The 25,295-nt window shown below is 40.3% G+C and overlaps 1 protein-coding gene across 4 annotated transcripts in view; it reads left to right on the forward strand.

Annotated features, from left to right (window-relative positions):
- PLCB1 (phospholipase C beta 1) overlaps positions 1–25,295 on the forward strand; it is a 647,197-nt gene that overhangs the window by 571,104 nt on the left and 50,798 nt on the right. For 3 of the 4 annotated variants that reach the window (XM_024559913.4, XM_053926267.2, XM_024559917.4), the window contains exons 28-31: positions 1,459–1,535; positions 1,644–1,733; positions 2,169–2,226; positions 3,197–3,283. In XM_024559913.4, coding sequence (XP_024415681.1) covers positions 1,459–1,535; positions 1,644–1,733; positions 2,169–2,226; positions 3,197–3,283 — 312 coding nt within the window. Of the gene's footprint in view, positions 1–1,458; positions 1,536–1,643; positions 1,734–2,168; positions 2,227–3,196; positions 3,284–9,506; positions 9,625–25,295 lie in introns of all 4 variants that reach the window. The other variant, XM_024559915.4, reaches the window with a different exon arrangement.

The following is a 25,295-nucleotide window of genomic DNA, read 5'->3' on the forward strand; positions in this document are numbered from 1 at the left end:
ACTTTTTTGCACGTACCAGTCCACTTTTCCCAACACCATTTCCTGAACACCGTGTCTTTACCCCACTGTATGCTTTTGCCTCCTTTGTCAAATATTAATTGACCCTTAGGAGTGGGTTTATTTCTGGGCTCTCTGTTCTTTTCCATTGATCTATATGCCTTTTCTTATGCCAGTACCAGGCTGTTTTGATGGCAGTGGCTTTGGAGGATAGTGTGATATCAGGTATTGTGTTAAGCGGCATGGGAAGTGGTGAAGGCCACAGGCCTGACTGGGTTGCACCCAGCTCCGTGGCTCACTGCCTCTGTGGCCCCACGCCGGGAACTTGAGCCCCGGGTGTCACAGAGTTGTCATTTATAAAAGGAAGATAACAGCACCAACTTTCTAAGGCAGTTCTTAGAACTGAATATGTTAATACATTTAATAAATTATCAATGAAAGTTTGTTGGCATTATGATTATATCGCCCTGTCACTGTGGTAGCTACAGCATATATGAAACTGGCCCACTCACCCTGCTGTCTCTGAGAATCTCTGTCTCTGGGGAACAGCGGCGGGGCCTTTCACAGGAAGCCCACACTGTCCATTTAGTGTCCAGTGAGAAGGGCTGAATGCTGTTGCTACTGTTCCCAAGCAATGGCACAAGGCTGTTTATGGTCTTTATACGGAATCAACAAAGAGAAGGGGTTGGAAGGCAAACTGACCCTCACAGAACTGACAAGCATTCTTGGAGCGGCTGCTGAATGCTAGGACTTGTGCAGAGCACTGAGGGCAGGAAAACACAGTTGCTGCCCTCTCGAAGCTCGGTTTGATGGGCAAATACATGCAGAAAACTGCTTTCATGGTGATATATTAAAAATTCTGTGGTAGCACGGAAGAGAAGAGAATTGTGATGTTCTTTGGAAGTCACCCACACAAGGACAAACCCAATTTCTAAGATGGGTAACTCATATCATCCATGAAGCAATTAAACAATAAATGATAGCTGGAAACCAAGAATTATACTTCACAATTAACTAGAACTCACATTTGTATCATACTCATTTTACTTGAAGCCGCACAGCACCTCCAAAAGATAAAGGCATCAATAATTTCATTTACAACCGAGAAAATGTAGGTGTTCTTGACCAAAAGCATACTTTTGATAAGCCATGAAGTGCGGATTGGAACCTGGGTCCTCACTGCTGTTTGGCACTGACCAAGCTGCCGTACCCAGCACAGTGATCTAAGGAGCCCTGTTTAAGTAAAAAGAGATAAGAAGAATAATTTCATTAAAACCAGGAGAATACGATGGTTTTAAATTATGTCCTCATTGCCCGTGATAGATATCTGGTTATTCTAACTATTGTTAAATATCAATGAGAGATTTTCTAACTACAGATACTATTGTTTGGGGGAGCCGAGGGACAGGGTGCTTCGTCTGTGATAACATAAAACAGCAAACTGGCATTTTCTTTCCCCAGCTTATTCAGAAATTGACGGATGTTGCTGAAGAATGTCAGAACAATCAGTTAAAGAAGCTCAAAGAAATCTGTGAGAAGTAAGCCTCCGTTCTCATCACAATGAGCTTGTGTGTATAAATGTATTAAAGACAAACTGCCATTTGATTTGCCTTTTTTCCCCCCTTTTACCTCCATTTTGGCTTCAGAGAGAAAAAGGAATTAAAGAAGAAAATGGATAAAAAGAGGCAGGAGAAGATAACAGAAGCTAAATCCAAAGACAAAAGCCAGATGGAAGAGTAAGGAGAAAGAGCCCTTTTCCCTACCTTTTACCTGGGGGTTATTTTATCCTGTAACAGAATAACAGGTTCTCAACCATAAAGATCCATCTGTGAAATGTATCCTCTAATTAACCTTTCAAAAGATCTCCTTTGTGAGGTTTGCAACCCCAAACTCAAAGAGCAGTTCAGAAAAGGGCCTTCTAGATAAGGACTGAGTAAAGAGTGTCCCTCAGGAAAAGGCTAAATACTCACTTCTAATACTGTCAGGCAGCCTCCCCAGCATTTAGTGGGAACAGAGTTCGCCCTTGGGTGGAACCTGACCTTTGTCCAGAGCTGGTGCCTCACGGCAGTAATAAGGATGTCCAGTGTTCTGTACACTTTCACTTGGGGTCCGAGACTTGCGTTTCTTGATGCCGGATGTGTTCATATAATGATTTATCTATTTTCTTTTAGGGAAAAGACAGAGATGATCCGGTCATACATTCAGGAAGTGGTGCAGTACATCAAGAGGGTACGTGGGTTGTTAAAGATCAAATGTTCAACTGTGAAAATTTAAAGGTCTAATTCAGGAAAGGGGTTCATGAACCAGGCAGCATCCCATCTCGTAAACAGAAAGTTGCTCTGCGGAGTTGCACGAAATAGAAGTTTTCATAGACAGGAACAGGGTGGAAAAGGAGGTTAAAGAGTGGATTATGACAGGCAAGGTCATGTTCACTGAGGGGAAGGCTGGGGTTTTATCAGGCAGATGACCCTACTAAGGTTGACATTCCAGACTGGTTTAAAATTTCTTTCATGGAAGAGGCTAAAATTGCAGTTAGGTTAAATAGTAAGTCTTTGTGGGGCTTAGCAGAAGTGACTCCATTTTGTGCCTGCTGTTTCATTTTATTAGTTAATCCCTATCTCCTTTGCAAACCATGTGTGAATGTTTGACCAGCACACTGTGAGCCTCTAGAGGAAAACAACCCGCCTTGTTGTATCAACTTACCGCCAGCAACAAGAAGAGCTGCTTTACAGAGCAGACACTCCATAATCAATGTTTCTGCAAGTTTAATTGCAAACTTGTACCGAAAAAGGCTCACTGAAAGGTAGATGTCAAGAATCACGTCCAAGTCAGGAACGCAGAAACATGATGTGAATGGAGATTTCCCCAAAATAGCGTAAGTTATCATCAGTGGTAGAAAAGGTGACAACCTCCAGAGTCCACTAAATTTTTTTTCAAATTAAAAAAATTGTTATTATGGAAATCTTCAAATGTTAACACAAATGTAAGAACCATGTAATCTGTGGATCACCCGCCCCCATTCCTGTGTCCCCGTCACCCAACTTCAACACTTCACAGTTCCAGCACCTGTAAGGGCAGTTCCTGACCAGGGCATGAGACATGAAATGTTCGCCACAGGTCTGAACAGCTTGTAATTTTTTCTGGAAACACTCACTTGAACATTTAGATGACAGTGACTTCCTTTGTAACTTTCTTATAGTTAGAAGAGGCACAAAGTAAACGGCAAGAAAAACTCGTAGAGAAACACAAGGAGATACGTCAGCAGATCCTGGACGAAAAGCCCAAGGTAAACTGAACTGAATAATAACACACAATGATTTCATTTTCTTTCCATTCAGTTAGGATAAGACCTCCCTAGTTCGTGTACCTTGCCCACAATCTCAGATTATATCTCGCATGTGAAATGTAGTTATCTTTTTCAATGATGGTTAAAAATCTTTAGAGCAATATTCAATACGCCTTTATCATTAACCGGTGAGATTTAAAAACTGCAAATGCCCAGAACCCAACTCTGGAGATTTGGTTTTAATTGGCCTGTGGTGTCGATTAAGCATAAGTATTTTTAAAGAACCCTGGCCCCTCTCCTTGGCCAAAATACAATTGAGAGATTAGCTAAGGCTTTTAGCTTTAAATGTCTGATGTAATAGTGTAATGGCAGACTCTGACCAGCAGAGGTTGTCCTGTACCAACATCACCGTGGTTTTTAATCTAGCAGAATATTCTCATAATGAAGAAAAAACCAAATCTTTTTTTTCCCTATAATAACAGCTTATTGGGGCTCCACTTTAGAATTACCTCTGTTTATATATTGGTCAAAATCAATACTTTATGAACATTAGCTTTAAACGAAGTGAAAATCTGTAAGTCTAGTATGTTAAGTTGGCAAACAGCATCTCGGTTTTAGATCATTCCATCCATTTTGACTCGTCAAGGAATATATTTCTGTTTGTGAAAAATGTGCATTTTGTTTTTTCTGCTCTTTAATCTGCAGTTTAAAATATCTGCTTTAAAAGTTACTGGTATTTCGTGAAAGTACTTTTTAAACCTGCAAAGTTCAAAAGTGTTAACTTTGTTTCATTATATAGTCTATTCATTAATTTACTTATTAAAGATATCTTGTGGTTAATTCTAAATATGTTATAGGGTTATTTCCTATCCTCATTTCATACTTATTACTTATGACATTCATTTAATATTTTTGACTCCTAAAGTTTATATGTTGGGTAATATAGATTCTCAAGCAGTAATGAAAATCTGAGAATTAATCATTACTTAGATATGCTGATAATTTTTATGTTTTTTTCATATAAACGTACAATTTAAATATTCTTAACCACCCTCTTGTTTATTATGCATTAGTAAAGTAGAATAAATTTTAACATGATATTAGAAATTACTGTGCTTTCTATTTAGGATTGATCTAAAAATATTCAAATATTTTGAGCAAAGATCCAGGTGAAACAGAAATTTAAGAAATACCTTAACAATAGTCAGTTCCAGGTGATATATTCAAATACATACATTTTCAACCCATGTTGTCTGAATTCAAATTTGTCATTACCTTGTACGCTGACATAATATCCGTAGCTTATGGGTGATACCTCATTAGCCAGTTTTTGCATTTCTAAAAAAATCTGTCTTTGAAAATATTGTTATTCCTATGGAGTCTTATTTTGCTGTTTTGTTTTTGGTCCCCAATAATGTCAACAATTTTACTCATCGATAAAACGGAATCCCAAATGTGTTTAAGTTGCACAACTGTCAATAAACAACCCTATAAAGATTTTGTATTATGCTCTAGGTTAACATGATTCAAAACAACTTTAGCAGGTATTGAAACACCTTTTATAAACACCTTCATTGGATATAGCTGAACATTAGAAGAACTAAGAACTACTAGACAATTTATTATTCACCAACAGCTTTACTGAAAAGCCAATGAAAATTGGCTTAAAAATAAAATTCAGTAAGTCACATTACTGGAAGTTCAGAGGTATTGCAGTTGGAGGAATTGTTAGTTTGGTGGCTCAACAACCTCATCAAAATCCAGGTATTTTTAGAATTTCCACTGTGCCAGAGCCACAAGACGGCTGTCACAGCTCCAGGCACCACAGCCCTACATAAAACTACTCAAGGGCAGAAAAAGCAATGCCTTTATCCTTTATAGGATGGGGAAAACCTTTCTGAGTCTCCCCAGTAGGCTTCTCCTCATTGGCTAGAGTTGTATCATATGTCCTTCCCTAATCCAGTCATGTGTAGGAGAGTATAATTTTTATGACTGGTTTGGAGTAATTAAGACTCACATAAAAGGGTGAAGGGAGCCCAGCTTCTCCTCAGTTCCATGGTCACCAGGCACTTGAACTTCACTGTTTTCTTGTCAAAGAAATAGATAGCAATTGGGTAGGTAATTAACAGTGCATGCTACTACCATATTTACAGCGATTTTAAAATTTCTTTCTTGGCCTCTTGGAAAGGGATCTGAAGTGTTTCTGTGAATTTTTAGTAATAATATTGCCTTCATTTTTATACTATAAATAGCAACCAATATGATTTCTCTTTGCTTTTCATCCATGAGATTGTTCTTACGACCATCTTACTGCTTCTGGATTAGAAGGTTGCTCTTGAAGACTGTTGGTTCCATGTCAAACTACAGCATTTATTGAGAGGTGTTCTTCAGGGCTTAAAAATGTTGGGCTTTGGAACAATGACTATTAATATTCTAGGACATGGTAGCGAATAAGGGGAAATGACCATGATGAGAAGGCGCAATAATAAATAGTGGAGTAAAACAATAAGATCAGGTGTCGGTTGTGTGGGGAAAGATCAAAGCACAGGACAGGAAACGTAGGCAAATGAAAGACCAGGCCAGCGCAGCAGTCAGCACACTCCTGTAGCTGTCGGATGTGGACCAGAAACAGAATAGCAGTGGCTTTATCCCTCTTCACTTTGGTTTTGAGATGGCCTGTGAAGCTTGACATGGATTATGAGGGAAATCAACAAAAGCAGAAACATAATAGAAAGAGGAATAACTCAAGAAAATGAACCTGACCAATAGTACCCATAACTGAATCAGTTCCATTCGGTCAGAAAAATGTGAAGGCCGAGTGATTTTATGACATTTAGTGATTTATGAATTGTTCCATCAATGAGTGTTGGGCAAGGAAATTGAGTTGACACTATAGTGGATAATGTTAAAGACAGTTGCAACCTTCTCATAAAGAGGAAAGCAAGCCAAATTTTGCCAGACTTTACTGAGGGGAATAGAGTCCCTTCTTCAAATAGAAAACAATAATGGCTGATTTTTTGCTTACAGCGAAAATGTACACTGCATGGCATCATATTTCTTCCCATTTGTTAGTTTCTTTTATCATATTGTCAAATCTTATCATTTACCTCCTCTTCATCCACTTATTTAACTACTGTAATGATGTGTTCTATGAATTTTCCTAACCTCCACCTAAACAGGGAAGGAGCTCTTTTTACATCCCTAGTTTCTTCTACTATTTTGAGCTGTTCTGAGCCCCAGTCACAATTTGTATAAATTCCCAAGTCTTTGGTAACCAAACCACTCCTTTAAAAGTGAAAAAACAAGTATAAAAAAAATTTTAACAAGAGAAATTTAAAAATCCAATCCTGGAAAATAACAATTCTAATGTGGCGAGGAGTTTGGCTAGATTTGCAGCAGGCGTGTCAAACTCATTTTCACCAGGGGCCACATCAGCCTCCTGGTTTCCTTTGAAGGGTCGAATGTAACTTTAGGGCTGTATAAATGTAACTGCTCCTTAACTAGGGGCAAGGAGCTCGGTGCTGCCACTGGGTAGAAACAAGGTGGAGGGCCGGATTCAGCCTGGGGGCCTTGTCTTTGCCACCTGTGATTTAGAGCAAGATACATATGAAGATTAATTCAAAATGTAACTCTCTATCCTTTCACTCAACTATGCACTTATGATGTGGAAGGATCAGCTCAAGTTCCCAACATTTTTTATCATCCTGCAACAGGACAGTCATTGGAAATATGCCTCAATCAAAACCATTTCGTTTCCACATGGACCAAGAACTCTGTCCAGCTGGTCCATACTTGGTAGGAGACCAAATGAAGCCAGCCACAATGGGAAAGTTTACTTTAGAATGTCCCCCTTTGTGACACTCATCAGGACTTTTTCATATGTACCTGTCATTTGTCAGTACTAATTACATATTTTATTCCCAATATCTCTCATTTGTTTATAAAGTCCTGCTTTGGTATGACAAGGAAATTAGTATGACTAATGAAAATAGTCCAACACACATACCCTAAACAGTTTCTAGAGCAGAAAATGTAGAAGTTTAGTTGATCTAAAGAAACCACTACCTGATTTTACTATGGCTTTCAACATTGTAAGGGGGAGAATGCTAAACTCAAACTGAGACAAATATTTGCCTGTAGAATCCTAAAGAGGAAGTGTGTTAGGTGCTTTGAAATACTTGAAGAAGCAGTATGCGGACACTGGAGAAAGGGCTATTGTAAAGGGCAGGACCACTGGGCTGAAAAAAATAAAAACACTGAAGACAGTTTCAGTTCAAACTAGGAAAACTGTTTTAAGAGCAGAATTCGCCTTCTCTATTTTCCATGTATTGTGCCTGAGGCCAAATTAATTTAACAAATCTACTACTTGGAGTCCTGCTTATCCATTTGCTGTCAACGAAAATCAGCTGACAGTAGTCTTCCGCACTTATTATATTCACTGGCTGAGAATCGTCTTTGAACTTAACAAAGAGGTCTTGGAATTTGTAGCTGAAACCAAGGTTCAAATAATATTTTCCTATTTCAGAGTCTAATCAAAATCTGTGATAGAAGAGCGAACAATTCACGATGTTTCTGATTGGATGGACTCTTCATTATTTAGCCCCCGCACCCACCATAGGCACAGGCACACACACATTTGTACCCAACACGATCAACTGTACACAACTGGAGGAAAGCCTAGTGTGTTTAATCAGGTCGGCATCAAAAGGGACTTGCTCTAGCTAATTACGCTGGTGCATGGAGATTCACGTCTATGAGGAGAGCCGGCAACATGTACATGTTTTCAGCCACGTACAGAGAACGTGAAATATATTATGTTCTAGCTCCAGTTTTCCTACCTCCCCCTTTTCTTTCAATCCTTTATATTATTACAACCCTCCCCCCCAAAATCCCAGTTTTTCTGTTTTGGGAAATAGATACCGAGGTGTCACAATTCTTAGTATTGTGTCCTTCTTTCAGATGAAACCAAAAACCCAAAACTTGTAAATTATTATGAATCATTTGACACATCTTTATAATTGTTAATGTGCCAACTGTAGCACACCCACCCTAGCCAAAGCCACTGCCATCTGTCACCCAGATTTCTAAATGGCCTCCTAACTGGTGTTCCTGTTTCCACGTGTCCCCACTCACAATCTGGTCCGAACACAGCAGCCAGAGTCATCGTTTTAGAACATTAAGTCGGCTCACTCCTCTGTTCCAGACCCTTCCATGGTTCCCAGCTCTCTCGTGACAAAAGTCTACAATGTCCAACGTAATCTGATCTTACTGTGCTGCATCCTCTCTTTGTTTCCTCATTGCCCTACTCTCTGCTCCAGCCACGCTGGGTTACTTGCTGGGCCCCAGCGAGCCAGGACACTCCCAGTGTGGGCTGTTGTGTGGGCTGTTGTGTGGACCGTTTCCTCTGCTCACAATGCTCATCTCCCCAGTGTCTGCTTGGACAACTCCCTCCTGCCTTTCAGGTCCTTGCTCAAATCTGATTTCTCCAAGAGGCTGTCAGTGACTGATTTACTTAAATTCGCAGCCCCCTCCACCACTCTCCTGTCCCTGGCATCTCCTCTCCTTTTTATTCTGTCCTGTTTTCTGTTTTTCTCAGCATTTATTATCTTCTCTTGTTAGGACGTTTACTTCTTCCTTAAAAATGGGTCCTTCCGCAGTAGAATGTAATCTCCATGAAGGCAGGGGCTTTGACTCTTTTGTTCAGTGATGCTCTTGAGTTCTGGGCACTCAAGAACAATTCCTGGCACATAGTTGGTGCTTACTGCATAGATTTTGAACAAATGACTTACATAGAGGGCTAACAAAATTAACCTTGTGTGTGAAAAAGAAGTAGTTCTCTGTCATCGAGAGAAAAAAGCGTAGCCGTTGAGCCCAGACTCATCGGGCTGCATTATTAACTGCTATCAGTAATTCAGTACCATTTGTTCTCAGGTTTCTTGACACTAGTAGAATTTGGTGGAGAATTTCTCAAAAGTAATAGCTGTGGCCATCTTTAACATCTGATCCCTGCAGAGAGCAGGGAAGAACCACGGAGAGTTCAGCTGCCATTGCCCCTGCACGTGTGGTGTGGAGTGTTGGACCAGATAAAGGAGCTGGAGGTTTTGAATCTCCATTTGAGAAGGCACTCCAAGAAAACTCCCAGTTAAATAATTTGAAACAACAGATGACTTAGAGATCAATTTCAATGCCACCGAAATGACAGCCTCCCTTTTTCTTCACACAGGGGGACGGTTCCTCCTCATTCTTGTCGGAAACTTGCCATGAGGATCCCTCTGTTTCCCCCAACTTTACTCCCCCCAACCCTCAAGCTCTCAAGTGGTGACCACCGTCCTTCCGGCCAGGTAGGACTGGATGGGAGGGGTCGCTGCTGAGAGAAGGGTGGCGTGTGGCCATCCCGTGGACAGGCATCCTGGACTCGCTTCTTTGTTCTTCACCCTCCCTTTCTCCACGGTCCCGTAGTTCTCCTGCTCCAGTTCCCAGCCACACCCATGATGCACTTCACACCTCTGCCTGCCTTCCTCTGGTGTTTATTTCTTCATCATTGTCCTCTCTCCTTCTGACATAAATTCCGTTCTTACATATTATCTTCTTCCCCTTTCTTCTCTTTGTTTCTCAGTTTACAAAACTGGCTCCCCTTTTGGCCTTGGCCTTTCTCTCTTACACTTACACTATTATTTCCACATTTGAAACATTAAGTTTCAACCTCTCACAGCACTGGTTTCTCACAGCCTTATTATCTGAAAATCCAGTAGGGCTAAATTAGCTTTCAGGGAGTCTTCCTGACCCATTCCACTCAATTTACAACACCCTCCTTTTGAAAAATCAAACCAAAATCATTATATTCCCACATGGTATTTTGAGTTAAGAGGATATCTCAGAATTTCTTAATTCTCTGCAATCAAGAGCTCTTAAAAATATCTAACTGATAGGGGTGCTTGTGCCCATGCCTGCTGGTTGGAGCAAAATGAAACTCGAAACTTAGGACTTTTACTTGCTAGAGGAGACACATCATGAAATCTATTGTATTTCTTTTGCTAATAAGAACGGGCCAAACCCATTCTAATGGGTGTGCATCTCAGGATAAAAGAGGCGTTACCATGGTCATAAAAAAGCAAGTTTCTGTTCTGAGGTGTTGAAACTAGAGTTTTACAGTGAGGATAACACTGTTTGTGTCTTTGAGCACTTGTTGGTCTGTGAAGCAGTGAAGTTCAGAAATATGTGAAAGGATTAGTGAAAACAGCAATTTTACTCAGAAACAGGTGTAAGCTCTTCCTCTGTCTCTGTGTCAGTTGCCACAAACAGTGATTTTTCACCCTCTAATGACGACATGAGTTATCCGGAGATCCAATGAAAATGCAGATTCGGATTCAGGAGGCCTGGGTGGGCCCTGAGGTCTGCATTTCTGCCTGGCTCCCAGGGGGCGACTTTGCCACCACGTTTCCACGGACCACATCTGCCCGGCAAGGATCTAGTGCACACCTGTCTTTCGGCTGGAAGGACAAGCCTTAATCTGCCTTCATGGTGCTTTATTGTGTTTATTTTTTTTTGCCTAATCATGAGCCTGTCCTTTTGATATCTCTTTATTGTCTACTTCTGACTATGACCATGGTAAGAGACAGGCAGAGAGTGTCATTAGGGAGCAAAGCCATAGCTGAATTCTGTCCACGTCCTCCCAGTGCATCTTGCTCCCTGGGGACCTTGTGATCAAGCCCACATCGGAAGCTGGGACGGAGGAGAGGCGAGTGATGCTGATTTCTTCAGGGAGTCATCAGCAAGACCTTGAAAATGTCTTCTTCATTTGGCCATAAATATTTAGGCTTTCTCTTAAGTCATCAGTTATAAGCATCATTGGATTTTGTTGTTGCACTGGTAACTGTCTTGGTATTTTTTTAAGTTATTGCAAAACATGTACTGACTCAGGTAGAATATTAAATTCTCTCAGAGGAGATAAATGGCAGTGGAGCTCGGGGCACAGGAGTTGGGCATTGTTTTTTGAAATGAATGCAGTAGGAACATAAATGTTACATTTCGGTCCTCTGCTCTGTCAGACTTGTTATGGCTGGTTCACAACTTGTATTTCCTTCCGAATGGCAGCTGAGTTTCCTGCTTAGCAAAAATATTGATTTTCAAAAGAGATAGATATTCTCACAATACCTGGATATTAAAAAAATCTTCAATCACATAGTTTGGTCCCTTTAGCCTCCCACATAGAAAAGGCAACATAAAAATAAACCAATTTCACATTTTCTGTGGAATAATAGGCCTTATTTCAAAAACAGAAAGAAAAACAGTATTTTATCTTTGAAAAGAACAAAGAGTTCTTCTTTCGTGGCAGTATATGAAAAGTGCACTTTGTACCAAGTTTAATATTTCCTCAGATGTTTCTTTCTCACCTTAAAAAGCTACATGGATGGACTATAGCTGAAAACAAAACAGCCAAATGAACAAAATAGAACCAGAGACTTAGAAATAAAGAACAAACTGACAGTGACCAGAGAGGAGGGGGGAGGGGCATAGAGGGGGCAAGAAGAAGGGACGAGCAAAGGAACATGAATAGAGGACTGTCGGGCATGGGCAATGGGGGGGTTGATTGTGGGAGGGGGGGAGGATGGGGTTGGGGTGAGCAACGGGGAAAAAGGTGGGACAGTTGTGACTGAATAACAAAAAAAGTGTTTTAATTTTAAATTAAAAAATGAATGAGGTAAAAGACATCATGTATTTGTCAAAAAAAAAGATTTTTTTTTACTATAAGATTGATCCCAAGAATATTCATCGCATAAACACTTGAAATTTCACATTTTCAGTTTGTGAATGCAAACCTCGTTGTTAGCAGCTACAGACTAACAGGTGAAGCTGAGCAGGCCAGCCCCCTTTTTAACCTGGGTAACTTCTATTTTTTAAATAAATACGACCACTATAAAGCAAGATTAAAAACAAACAAAAAAGGGTGTTGGCTCTTTTGGTGTATGTATAAATCTTCATATAAAGAGCTATAGAATGACCAATTTCTAAAAATACTGAAACTGGAGCACTGGGAATTATACATTTATGCCAAGTATATTTAAGCATCTGCTTTATTCCAGGCTCTGCCAATATCAATAGGGAGCAGAAAAGAGCAAAAACACAGTCCCTGCACGCTTTAAAGTAATAAAGAGCAATTCCAGTCCACAGAAAGGCATTTAAAAATGATTTTTCCTGACACTTAAATAACGAAAACAGTAACAACTAACATTTAGTGAGCACGTACACTATGTTGTGAAACATCTTCAAACATGTGATGTGAAACATCACATCACATGTGTTATCTTGTTCCTGCCATTATGCACTTGAGAAAACGAAGGTTCCGAGGTTAATGAACTTTACTACAGGTAAAATGGAGAAGTGCCAAACCTTGGGGACCCCCGTGTCCTTCAGCTCTCTTAGTAAATACCTGAGGCCCTGATTATGTACTCTACCTGTCAGGGGTGTGACATCTCTTTCTCACATTTCGCAGGTAGGTAAGCCCTAAGGGTACGCCCTCCAGGCCTCAGTAGCCTCATCTATAAAATGGAGAGAATACCAGTCCCTCTGGTGAAGGAATCAGCTCTCTCTGAGTGGTGACAAGGGATAAACTCCAGTCCCACGTACCAAATGCTGTTTTATTTGCTGGTGGCATACCCCAGCCTCTATAATATCACAACCAAGTCTTGCCAGGGATTTAGCCCCAGAACTGGTCACAATAGCAAGAGGAATTAAACATCATAGGCAAGATGTTCAAGCTTCTCAAAACCCTTTGTTTTCTAACAAATGTATTGGAGGAAGAACGTCTCCCAGGGCTAGGTGTTGGGAAATCTCCGGCCCTGTGAAGATAGAACCTACCTCTAGGAAGCTATTACTGGCAGCCAGCAGCTCCTGTCACTGAGAAGCAGGCAGCTGATTTCTGTGTTCATCACCTCCAGTGGGGAAGCACAGCCAAGCAGAGAGGGAGACTGTGAGCCCCGGGGTAGCCCACACACATGGGTGAAAAGGCTTTCGATGTAATAACCTTCCCTGTCCATGGCTGCTCTAAAGCATCAGGACTGAGGACAGACACCTCACCCCCTCCCAATCTTGCTGTTTCTCCTCCCTCCCTTCCTCTCCACCCCCATGCCACCCATCTTTTACATGTGGGTGCTGAGTTCAAGACAGAGGAAATGGGTTTGCTTCCCTTGAGATCCTCTTCCCTCCCTTATCTCTCCACACTCCTTCTTAAATCCTTCTCCTCCTCCAGCCCTGGAACAGCATCCTTGTTAACTAAAACCCACATCTCCCACTTGAAAACATGTGGACTGAATTATGTAAGAAAGGCGTTAGGGCACACTCCAGGTACACAGGGTCTATTTTCTTTTTGTCGTTGTTAAGCAATTGTTTTTACGGTTTTTGTTTATTCATTCAAATACTACTTACTCAGCCTCAGTATTTACCCCTGAGGTTACTAACCCTAAAGGAACATATTGAAAGGGCAATGTCTCCTTTTAGATTGTATTACATCTCAGTCATAGCACAGGAAGGGGCTTCCCCAGAGCATGTGACAGATGACCCTGTCCTCCTTTTCCTCTGGAGTCAGAGCGACGGCATCTGCTTTGGGCTGCACAAAGAAAGATCTAATCAAGAAAAATGTCTGAGAGTAGGAATATCTAAATACCTAAGCACAGTCGGCCCTTTGTATCTGTGGCTTCCGCATCTGAGGATTCAACAAAGCGCTGATTGAAAATATTAGGAAAACAGAGTTAATGTTGCTGATGTGTACTGTGTAGTTAGACCTCGAAGGCTGCATCTGTACTGAAGGTGTACTCTAGAGATGATTTGAAATATGTGGGAGGATGTGTGTAGGTTGTGTGCAAATGCTATGCCATTTTCTCTAAGGGACTTGAGCATCTGCAGATTTTGTTATCCATGTGGAAGGGGGTGAGGGGCTCTGGAATCAGTCCCCAGAGGATATTGTGTGTCACTTGACGATCTTTAAGTGAACAACAAAGAGGCTGTCTGCCAGCAGAGAGTTGTGTAAGACTGGGTGACCTTTCTATGATCTCCTTTGAGTCCATGAAGAATACGATTAATTAAACTCAGAATTTTGCCACTGAAATAATAGGTATGAGATCCAGAGAATTCAAGGTGTTGGAGGACTCATTAAATAGGGTTGCATAAATATCATGCTGCAAGATTTAATGAGTCCATAGGGTCACTTATAGAACAACAGAGCAGAGATGACCTAGAAAAATAAATTAGAATCGATATTATGCTTCTGAATTAACAACTATAGATTGCTGTATTAACACCTGAGAGATGAAGTCTATAATTATATTTAATGATGGATGTTGGTGTTCTCATCCCAGAGAAAATGAAAATTGCTCATTTTTAGTTTACTTGTCGGTAATAAAAATAAATTTATATATGTGTGTTTATTTCTGTGGTCTCCAGGAACCATGAATGCTTTCAGTGACTACAACTAGTGTTTTTTCTTGTATTAATTCAACTAATACTTATTGAATGCCTACTGTATAGCAGACACAAGGCTAGGAGCTTAGGAAACAAAGCTATGCAAAAAAGAACCAGGCTTCCCCCTTACCTCAAATCGCCCACAGTCTAGTGCAGTTCTGTCCAGCAGAACTGTCTGCAGTGAGGGAAGCCGATTCTGTGACCATGTCTGCAAGTCCAATGCAGCAGCCACTGGCCACAGGTGGTTATTAAGTATTTGAAATGTGGCTGATGCAACAGAGGGACTGAATTTTTATTTTATTTAAGTTTAAGTGTAAATAGCCACATGTGGCTAGTGTCTAGCATATCAGCAGCAAAGGTAGATAGCATGCTGAGTCTCAGTTTCTCATGGGTGATTTGCCTTTCTAAAAAGAATTTGTGTTGGAACAAAGCACTGTGATCATCATTTCAATAGAGCCGTTTGCAGGGGAAGAAGGGCTGGCACATTTCTGGTTAAACCAAGGAGAGCTTCTGAGAGGTGGGAACCCTTGACCTATAGAGTTGAGCAGAAGTTTATCAAGCACAGGAGCAGACAGGAAGGAACTTCTCCTGACGGTAATGATAAAGCCTGAGGTCGAGTAGCATGTTACTGCTGTGGAATGGCATATAATTTCATTATTTACATATTATTTTAGTCTCCTTGGGTTGCCATAGCTAAATATCTCAGACAGGGTAGTCTAAATAACAGAAAATTGTATTCTCACAGTTCTGTAGGCTGAAGTCCAAGATCACAATGCCAGCAGGGTAGGTTTCTAGAGGCCTATCCCCTAGGCTTGCAAGTGGTGCCTTCTTGCTGTGTCCTCACATGACCTCGACCTGCACTTGGCACAGAGAGAGAGAGAGAAAGCTCTGGTATCCCTTCCTCTCCTTATAAGGACACAAGGTCTGTCAGATTAGGGTATTCAGCATATGAATTTTGAGGGGACACAATTCAGTCTATAAAACATGTCACTCAATAAGCAAATATCTTCTTCTTTTTTTAAATTTCTTAGATGAGGAGATATATATACATCTCACAGCCAGTTTACACAAATTTATAGAAAACTATCATCTCTGGATCTCGCATCTGATTATTTTAATCTCTGCCTTTGATTTACCTGTTGGTAGATAACATAGAGTTGTAGAAAATTAGCAAGTGTAAAAACACCTGCAGCAAGGTGTTCACCTTTGAAAACTCAAATGTAATTAAATATTGCTTAAGCAAATTTTAATATTAAAGTTTTTTTTTTCTTTGAGGAGAAACCAATGGTGAGCGGTAGCTGGTCATTCTGTCTCACAGGATCTCATTTTTTAATATCTTTCAGGGATTCTGTGACCCAACAGTTAGACACAGCCATTATTAAAAAGTAAATTATATAAATTTACAATTAAACAAATTATATTAAAAACAAAGATACCAAATGCCCAAAACTCTCCCCTTGCTGACCATCTAAGACATTTCTCTATGGCCTGGGCCCTTGGTACCTACAACTATGGTGTCTGCGTGGCCACTAGTACGGAGGGCTGCTGTGTGCCTCCCCCTCACTCTTCGTGTGACGTGATCACTTTGGGGGCTGGAAACTGGCCATCGTTTTACACCATGGTGGTCAGCAAGCGCTGTAAGTGAGGCTCTTTTCTGCCCTAGGAGAGCCACCTATTAAGTATTTATTAGCACAGACCTTACTGTTTTATAGCATAGTGTTTCCCTAGTATTAATGCAGAGTTCCTATTGCAGCTTACCACGGTTGAAAACATCTCATCCTTCACAAACAAAACAAAACTTTCTGTCGAAAAGTGATGCTTTAACTTTTTCAAACCTTTTATTCCATGTTTTCTGCACAAGAAAGGTGCCGTGCCGCCTTGTTCTCCTCTGAACTGTCAGGACCTGCATGTAAAATATTTCGGAGGCAAAGAAAAGCCCCTCAAAACAAAACCTAGCATGGACAACATTTTTCTGGCCCACTCAGCAATTCCTACCTGAAAATTGCTTCAGCTGTAACATAATACCCATCCCACTAATACTACCCTCAGCTAACATTAAGGTAAAACTAAGAGTTTTAAGTGACAATAAATGAAATAGAATAGAAAAATGCAGGGATAGATAACGGTTTTCAGATTGTTTTATTCTCTGCAGGAAACATTTCTTTCCAATTTTGCCCTTTTATAGCACTTCCAACTGAGTAAAGGATGTGGTCAGACATTGGAAATGAAATGACATTTGGTAGAATTCACATTTTACCTTTTATAAAAACTTCAATTAAGTCATATCTGTGGCCTCTACCATCTGAAACCCAGGGAGTTAAAGTGACTTGTCTAAAGTCACACAGCGAATAAGGGACAGCACTCGGTTTCCTGCTCTGGTCTTTCACTTCCAATTGGCACCACACCACATCTTGCCATTGACTAAAACCCTGTTGGTTTATGATGCCTTTCATTACATTGCATTGTGTGAGCTTGGTATGAGAGTGATTCTAGAAGAAATTTCTGTGAGTAAAAAGACTTAAATGATCAGATGTTTTTACTCTTTCTTCAGATATAACTTACATGCCAAAAATTTTGAAAATTATGACTCTAGATTGAAGTTAAGCATAGGATGGATAAAATGGTTGGCATACAGAGGGAAAAAAAGGAAAATCTCAGGACTTATTTCCAGATAATTCTTCATTTTAAGAGGACTGATAGAGGATTAAAAGCCTGAAAGAGGCAGAAAAGGGTCAACCTGTGAGGTGGGAGGAAAACTAGAAGTTCCAGAAAAGCCAAAAGAGAAAAAAAAAATCACCAGTATGAAGGGAGTGACCCTTAGTGTCTACAGTGACTGAGTGGTGCAGAAAAGTGTCCTTTGACTTTAGTGACCAGGAGGTCATTGGTGCCCTTGGTATTAGTGATGTGTCAGTGGAGAGGTAGGAGTAGGAGCCAGGTGAGAGTGGAACGAACAGGAGGCGAGGAATAGGCTCTTCAGGCATTTAGACTTGAAGGGGAGCTGGGATCTGGGATAGTAATGGGGGTCATGGGGGGCAACGAGAAATCCATTTGAGAAGAGATTAATGAGTACTTCTCACTTATGGTCCTGTCTAGGTCATCATGAGATTGCTGTATAAAATGGTCACCACTGAAGAGTAGGGAAAGATGGCATTCACTGTTAATGGTTGGCAGAGTTGTGTTTTCCTGTGATGAATCAGTGTTTGGTGGAAGAACAGTATCTTAATGAGTGTGCAGCATAAACTATCAACAATGAAGGGTTTCCTTAGATGCTATGTAAATGTTAGGCAGTTTTCTCCTGCTATTTATATTTCGTACATTAACAATAATACTCACACAACATGCACCATGAACTTCAGAGCTGATCCAGGAATGCACAAAGTCTGCATGGCCGCTACACTGAAGCATCTATCAGCTAAGAGGCCTCCACATTTACCATCCGGTAATTAGATGTCACTCTGCCTTGTACAGTAGTGAAGCAGTTTTGCACATAATAAAGGGGGATGTTTTCTTTTCCCTTTAAAAGTATCCTCCTTCCTTCTCTGGCCCCTCCAGGCTGAGTCACAACTCTAGGAAAGGAAAGCATGGGACTCCCTAAGGGGGAAGATCCTTATTAGTGAGGCAGAAATCTTGAAAAATTGAGATATCAAGAGAAGAAGGGATTTCTCCAAATTCCTTTGCTTCTTTTACCACATAAGCCAGGCCTGAGAGGTTAGAGGTTTACTACACATTCAACAATGAGAGAACTCGGAATATGGCCATAGAGGAAGAGGGAAGCCCACCTCTGCCAATCCCAGGAAATATGGGAAGAAGAAGGGGAGAGAGAATAGAGCATGGAGTAAGATTTGCATGCAACCCTCTGGCTTCTACTCTTCGGGTCAAAATCTGCAAGCTTCTGAACAAGGCTCATGGCTCCCTGTATCATGTGAGTCTTAGGACAGGAAAGTACCTGTGTGCCACAGGGATGAGAAATGGTTGGTGCTGGGGTGACTGGTAGACACCTAAGAACATGACAAGAAGCTCTCTCCGGTCAAGAGAACCAGACCAGGGACTCAAGCAGTGGCTGCAATTCAGTCACCCCAAATGGCCAGCAGCCACTTCATAGCAGAGACCTGTGAGGATATGGAGGGAAGCCTTGTAGGTCTTAGCCTACTGCCTTCTCTTCCCCCTCTTTGAAGACACACTGAGGTCCATAATCAAATCAGCCACCGTTTGGGGCAGCTAAAACTGGGAAGGACATCCTTGAAAGACTGAACTCTACCCAAAGAGAGTGATTCATGCAAGAAACTTTTAAAATCAGTCCTGGAGGAAGTGGAATTTTAAAGCAACTCTAAGGAAATAGTCTATTTCCTCTAATAGTTAGAAAGGCTAGGACAACTTCCCTTTCTGTTATTGGACATGCAGCTCTAGCACCTCCAGGGAGAGTGGTTTGGGGAAGTGTTTCTGCTGTGGCTTAAATGACAACCCTTTCGGGGGCAGGCAGCTCAGGGCTGTCTGTGGTAGGCAGTGCCAGCCACTCAGAGTCAATTGAAAGGGAATGGGTCACCAGGGAGTTTTCTAACCTGATTGCAGGTTTCCTGGACACCGTGTCCTCCCCTGACCCAACACCTGCTGTGACAGCAAGATGTTTGTAATGAAATGAATAACAAACAGTTTTGTGAAGGTTGGGTCGCAGGGAACAAAAGGCACACTCACTTAGGTGGAACCAGCCTTTTCCTGTTTTCTCTTATAATTTTTGTACCAAAGGTTTTGTCAGAGCCTTTAAACTCACATTTTAAGAAAAAGAAACGTTTGCTGTTTCATGACTGAAACTTATGCTCAATTCTGCTGAGCTGTAACCAGAATTTTTTTATTTTGTTTTGTTTTAATGTCTATTTTATATGTAAAGAGTCAGGATATGCTTCTGTTAAGATCAGTTCTAAAATAAAATATTCCTAACAGACAACTAATTGGACTGGCTCTTGACAACACTTTGCTGGTGATATTTCCATAGATTTAGCCTACTGAACTGTTCACGGGTGAAATGTATGCCCCTGCATGTGGAGTCAGCACAGCTCCGTGTGACCTGCAAGTCCTCTCTGCCCTGATATGACCATCAGAACTGGAGCTCAGCTGGGCATTTTATAAATATTTCTCTTCTCCTTTAAACTTTGTGCCTAAATATATTTTTGGCATGTTGGTCCATTTAGTCTCAGTCATTTACATCTCTACAATTCCTCCATTTTTAAGTCTTACTGGCAAACTAAAATATGAAAAATGCTAGTAGGTGAGATTTTACAAGAGCCCAAGATGATAAGTTAAGACACCTAGAGTGGCCTTCACTGCCATTGTTTTGTCCAGGATCCGGGCCTTTAGCAACATTCTATCTAAAAATTAAAGCTAAGTTAGTTAGAAAACATAGAGATTATATACTGAGAAATATTTTATCACCTAGATTTCTAATCTTGGAATTATAGCACTCATCAAATAGAATGGAAAATTGGTTAGTTTTTTAAAAAACTAACAGCGGTGGATTTGAAAGTAGCACTACCTCCCTCTGCCTTTCCATCTATCCATCAACCCATCCATGATACATACTTGCCTTAAAATGTGTGTATGAAGCTTGTGTTGGTACTTAATAGCTTATTGTTAGTAAAACTATTAGTATGCAATATAGATGTTACCAGAGAAGGGGCCTGGCTCTGGGCCAGTCCTTCCAGGGCCAGCCTGTAGTGTGTGGGTTCTTCATGTAGGAAAGATTTTACAAGTCCAGGTGACTATAAGGGTATGTCTATTAAAGCTGGGTCAGCAAGACAAGGAAGGGCTTAGCACAGAGGAAGGAACAGAAGCCCCAACTGGTGTGACTCCATTGGTTGAGTGTCCTCCCATTCAGGGCACATGCCTGGAAGCAGGTTCATTCCCACTCAGGGCACATACAGGAGGCAGCCAATTGATGTTTCTCTCTCACATCAGTGTTTCTCTCCTTTCTCCCTCCCTTCCTTCTCCCTAAAAATAAACAAATCTAAAAAAAGAAGAACAATAAGAAGCAACAAGATGGCCTAGTCTGGGCTGCTTTAGCTCACTGGGAAGTCAGAGGAAAGGGGCCATGGGAACAGGTTCAGGGGTGAGCATGGGATGAGCTGCTGCTGCCCATTACTCCCCTGGTTGTAAGTCTCATGGGGTCCCTTAGAGTTTAGGAGATGCGTGCCTGTGGTGGAAGAAGGGAGGAAAGAAGAGGGGAAGGGAATGGCATGGGCTGCTCCTCAGAGGGAGAGTATGTGCTGGGTCCTCTACTTGAGGTTTTTATCTCTCCCTTGTATGTGCGAATCTTAGGGGACGTCTCAGGGGAGGGTTTCAGCTGGATAGTCATCAGTTTTCCAGGTGTGCCCTGTCATAGTTGTGGTCTCCATTGATTGGTCAGTGCCAGGGCAGTGGGTCATTAGTCATGGCAGCAGGTCCTGGTGTTGCCCACCTGGTTTTGCTCTTTTTCTGGGCCCTGAGCTGAAATACAGCTGAGGCCTGGATGTTATCTCTAGGGAGGTGACCTTCTGTATCTGGCTGTAAATTGTTCAGCCAGTTCGTTCAGCCCTCTGGCTCAGTTTCCCTACTCCACTTGTCCTGACTTCCTGGCCTGCCTCATAGGGAGGGGGTAAGTGCCCCTGAATAGACTTTTGTACTCTTTGAATTTTGTACCAAGCACATTACCTGTCTCTTAAATTCATTAATCCATTAATTTTTTGGCAAAACACATGTCAATATTCTTAGGCATAACCTTATACCATGACACCAGCAAACAGATTCCCAAGCAAGCACACCCCCAGTGTCTTGTTGCACAGCTATCTCCACACCAGCTACTCAAGCATCTTGTCCATCATATTAATTCAGTCCCCTTTGATTCCAAATCACATGCCTTCCTTCTCTGTGTGCAGATGGCAGGTAGATGTAATTTCTGTTCTATTGCATCGTTTGTTCCAGTCTTCTTTCCTCTGTGTTCCTTTGTTTTCAGCTACTATTAATTTATACACAAGTAAAAGGGCGAGGAAAGCATATTAATTGAAAAATTGATTCCATAACCCTGAGGGTTTTGTTTTCATTACTTTCAGTGTCTAGGAATGGCATTTTCCCAGATTTATTCTCCCTTACTCACTAGAAGATTTTCCCCCTGGACTTCCAACATCTCGTGTTCAGACTAGTGCCATGGTCTGCTGTTTGCACTAGTCACACAGAAATGTGTTGATGGGCCAGGAGCATGTTAAATTTATAATCATCAAACATGGGATAAAAGAGCTATTACCAACCCGGGCAAACTAAGACATAGAGAATTTTTTTAATTACATAGACAATAAGAGATGCAAAGGGTTTTAAAATATACCAAGCTGACGCCTTCATTTAGCAAATGTGGAAAGAGGGCAGAGAAACCTGCTTACAGGTAGTAGTAGGACCAGGCCAGATACTGAGTCTCCAGCCCTCTTACTTGGTTCTCCCAGCCTCACCCCCAACCACCCTCTTCTCCCAACGTATTCCATATAGTGAATTACAGTGCAACCAAAGGAAAGAAATTACCTATAACTATCTGAATATTAAAAAACTATCTGCTGATTATAAGACAATTGAAAACACGGAATTGAAAAGAATTTCATTAGTCACTGGATGCAATTTAAATTTTAAATGTCAACAGTTTTCCTCTATAACAGCAATAATCTCTCTCTCTCATATGTTCATCTTTAAATATATAAAATATATGTGCATATAATTTATCTACATATATTGTATATAATATAAAACATAGAAACCATAAAATATAAAATATATATTTATATAAACTGTGTATAAATATTCTTAAGGAGTCTTGTAATTTCTGTGGGACAAACTCCTGAAGTGATATTTAAATGATTCTCATAAAATAATAGGGAAGAAAAAAAGGAGTCAATGAGTACGACAGAGGGGATAACTGTGTATAGAACATCAATACATAAGTAGAAGGCAGAAGGCAAATGGATCTGATTTTGCAGAAAAAATAAAGGAAAAAGCTAAGTGCCCAGAGCACTGACCCCCAACTGAGAGGGATGCCAGAAAGAGAAAACCATATATCAAAAATATATGATAGGAAATCTTTTTACAACTGAAGAGCATTCGATACCAGGCCAAAGGTCCAGACAGATGGCCCAGCAACAAGAGAAAAATGAGCCACAGTAAGGCCCAAAGCTGAGGCATTTTGGAACACTAAAAACAAAGCATAATTCCTCAATATTTCTAGAGAGGAAATTACAGGTCACAAATTGAAAGTCAGAATGGGGTCTGGCTTCTCTATAGAAAATCTGTAAGTTTGAAGAGAGCGAAGCCCAGTCTTCACAAATATAAAATGGACAATCGTACATCTAGACTAGTGAGAGTAGACCTCAAAAACATGTTATTCGTGCAAAATACCATGCTGCCTATCTATTTTTCTAAAATTCAAAACAAATTCTATGCTTCTGTATGGTTTTATGCATGGATATGAATATAAATAAGAATAAAGAAATTCTGGGTTTTTTAACTATTGGTTTACTTTAGGGAGGGGCTCGGATTGGGGAGGTGGTCACAGGGTTCTTTACTCTTTGTGTGTTTCCATGTGTTTCTGGAAATAATGTATTTATATATTATCTGGGTGATCAAAAATTTCTTAATTTTAAAGTAAAGGACTCCATTACTGCTACAAGTTAGTTTTAAATGGAAGATTGCTTGAAATTTTAAGCTTTTCTGTAACTGTTCATCTGAATCTAATTCTTTTAATTGCCCTCTTTCTATTTCTAGCTTAAAAAAATATCAATTTCAGGCTCAGAAGAGCCATCATGGCTCCTTGATATTGTCACATTTCTGTTAATGAGCCTTCAAACTTGACTGGGTTTTAGTAGAATGACCGATTCTGAAGCAATCCTGATGTTGCCTGTTTTAGTCAGCTATGTAAAAACCCACTCTGTTGCTGATATGACCTAAGATACAAAAACATCAAAAAGCCAACTGGAGAGACCTGAGTGTCCAATAAAAAATTCTCTGTCACACTGAAAATATATAAATGGAAACAAAATGAAGGAATGCTCAAAGGACAAGGCTGACGTGAAAGCAGCTACCCAGAGAGGTAGACGGAAATGTAAAGCTGTCTTTCACCTTGAAAGTGTCTACCAAGTTCACATTGAGCTTAGATTTTTTTTTTAATGATGTGTGGGTAATGAGAAAACAGGAAATAAGGCCAAAGTGAGGAGTCTAATGAGAGACCCCTACATAAACCTGGGATTGCAAAGGGCCTCAAACTTCAATATGCATGAATTTAAACATAAACCTATTTCTCAAGGAACTCCAAGAAAATTGTTGATCTCAAAACTTGCTGTTGAATAGAGGAAGAAAAAATTCTTCTTGAGAATTTATGATCACAAGCTGTCCTTTATGTGAGTTTGAAGCCTGAATTCACATCACCCAATAAACTCAGGATTTAGTTTAAATGTTTCTCATCCTGGAAATCCTCTAGGCTCCTGGCATAATTCATCAGTTAGTCTATGAAAGAGCATATATTCAAACCAGCCTCTAAACTATTACTACAGTTAAAGTTCCAAGAGATATGAGTTCGTCAAAGCAATTACAACTAGTATAAAAATGTCTCAGTGAAATTCAGGAGAAACAAAAGGCAGCAGAATAAGCCCTATAAAAAGTTAATATTTTGAAATTATGAGAAACAGAATGTTAAACAAGTACTTTCAAGATTGACAATATGAATAAAGAGAAATTGATTTTTAAAAGTGGTAAAGTATATTTGAAAATAAATTGATTTTGTATAAATAAAAATATACTTACATTTAAAATTCAGTGTCTCATTTTAGCCACACAGATAATTATTAAATTTAAAAAAGAGCTCTATAATATTATCCAGAATATAACAGAGTTTCAAAGAGATGGGGGGAAACGGTGTAGAGATTAAGAGATGTGGAGGATAGAGTGAGAAGAGGAGGTGAGTGAGAATGAGGACAGGAGAGTATTTGAAGAGATGTGTCAGAACTGATGAAAGACACCGATGTATAGAGTTAGAAATTCCAAGCAAGATATGTTTTAAACAATTTCATATCTAGATACATCATATGGAAACTTCAGAAGACCAATGGCAAAGCAAATATCTTAAGAGCAACTAAAGAGACATTACTTTTAGAGAAATGACAAATAGAAAATTGATTTCTCAGTAATAACAATAGAAGCAAGAAGACAGTGGGATAATATCTTCAATGTAGTGAAAGAATGTATTTGCCAATCTAGAGTTTTATACCCAGAGAAAGTATCACACACAACTGAAAGCAATAAAAACATTTTCAGCTCAGCCCAGAATGATGAAGGATAATGGTGGGGGGGGGGGGGGGTTGCAGCAGGGAGGGCTGAGTGTTTGTTGCCAGCAGATCTTCACTAAAGTAATTACAAACCTATGGGCTAGTCAGAGGAAGTCTAAACAAAGACCAAAGAAAATCACGAATAGGTACATATAGCTAAATGAGCATTAACTGTGTGAAATAATAATAATAATGTTTTATGGGGTTAAATTAGAACTAAAATATAAAAC

The sequence above is a fragment of the Desmodus rotundus genome, chromosome 6 (assembly GCF_022682495.2).
Source record: "Desmodus rotundus isolate HL8 chromosome 6, HLdesRot8A.1, whole genome shotgun sequence".
NCBI classification, from domain to species: Eukaryota; Metazoa; Chordata; class Mammalia; order Chiroptera; family Phyllostomidae; genus Desmodus; species Desmodus rotundus.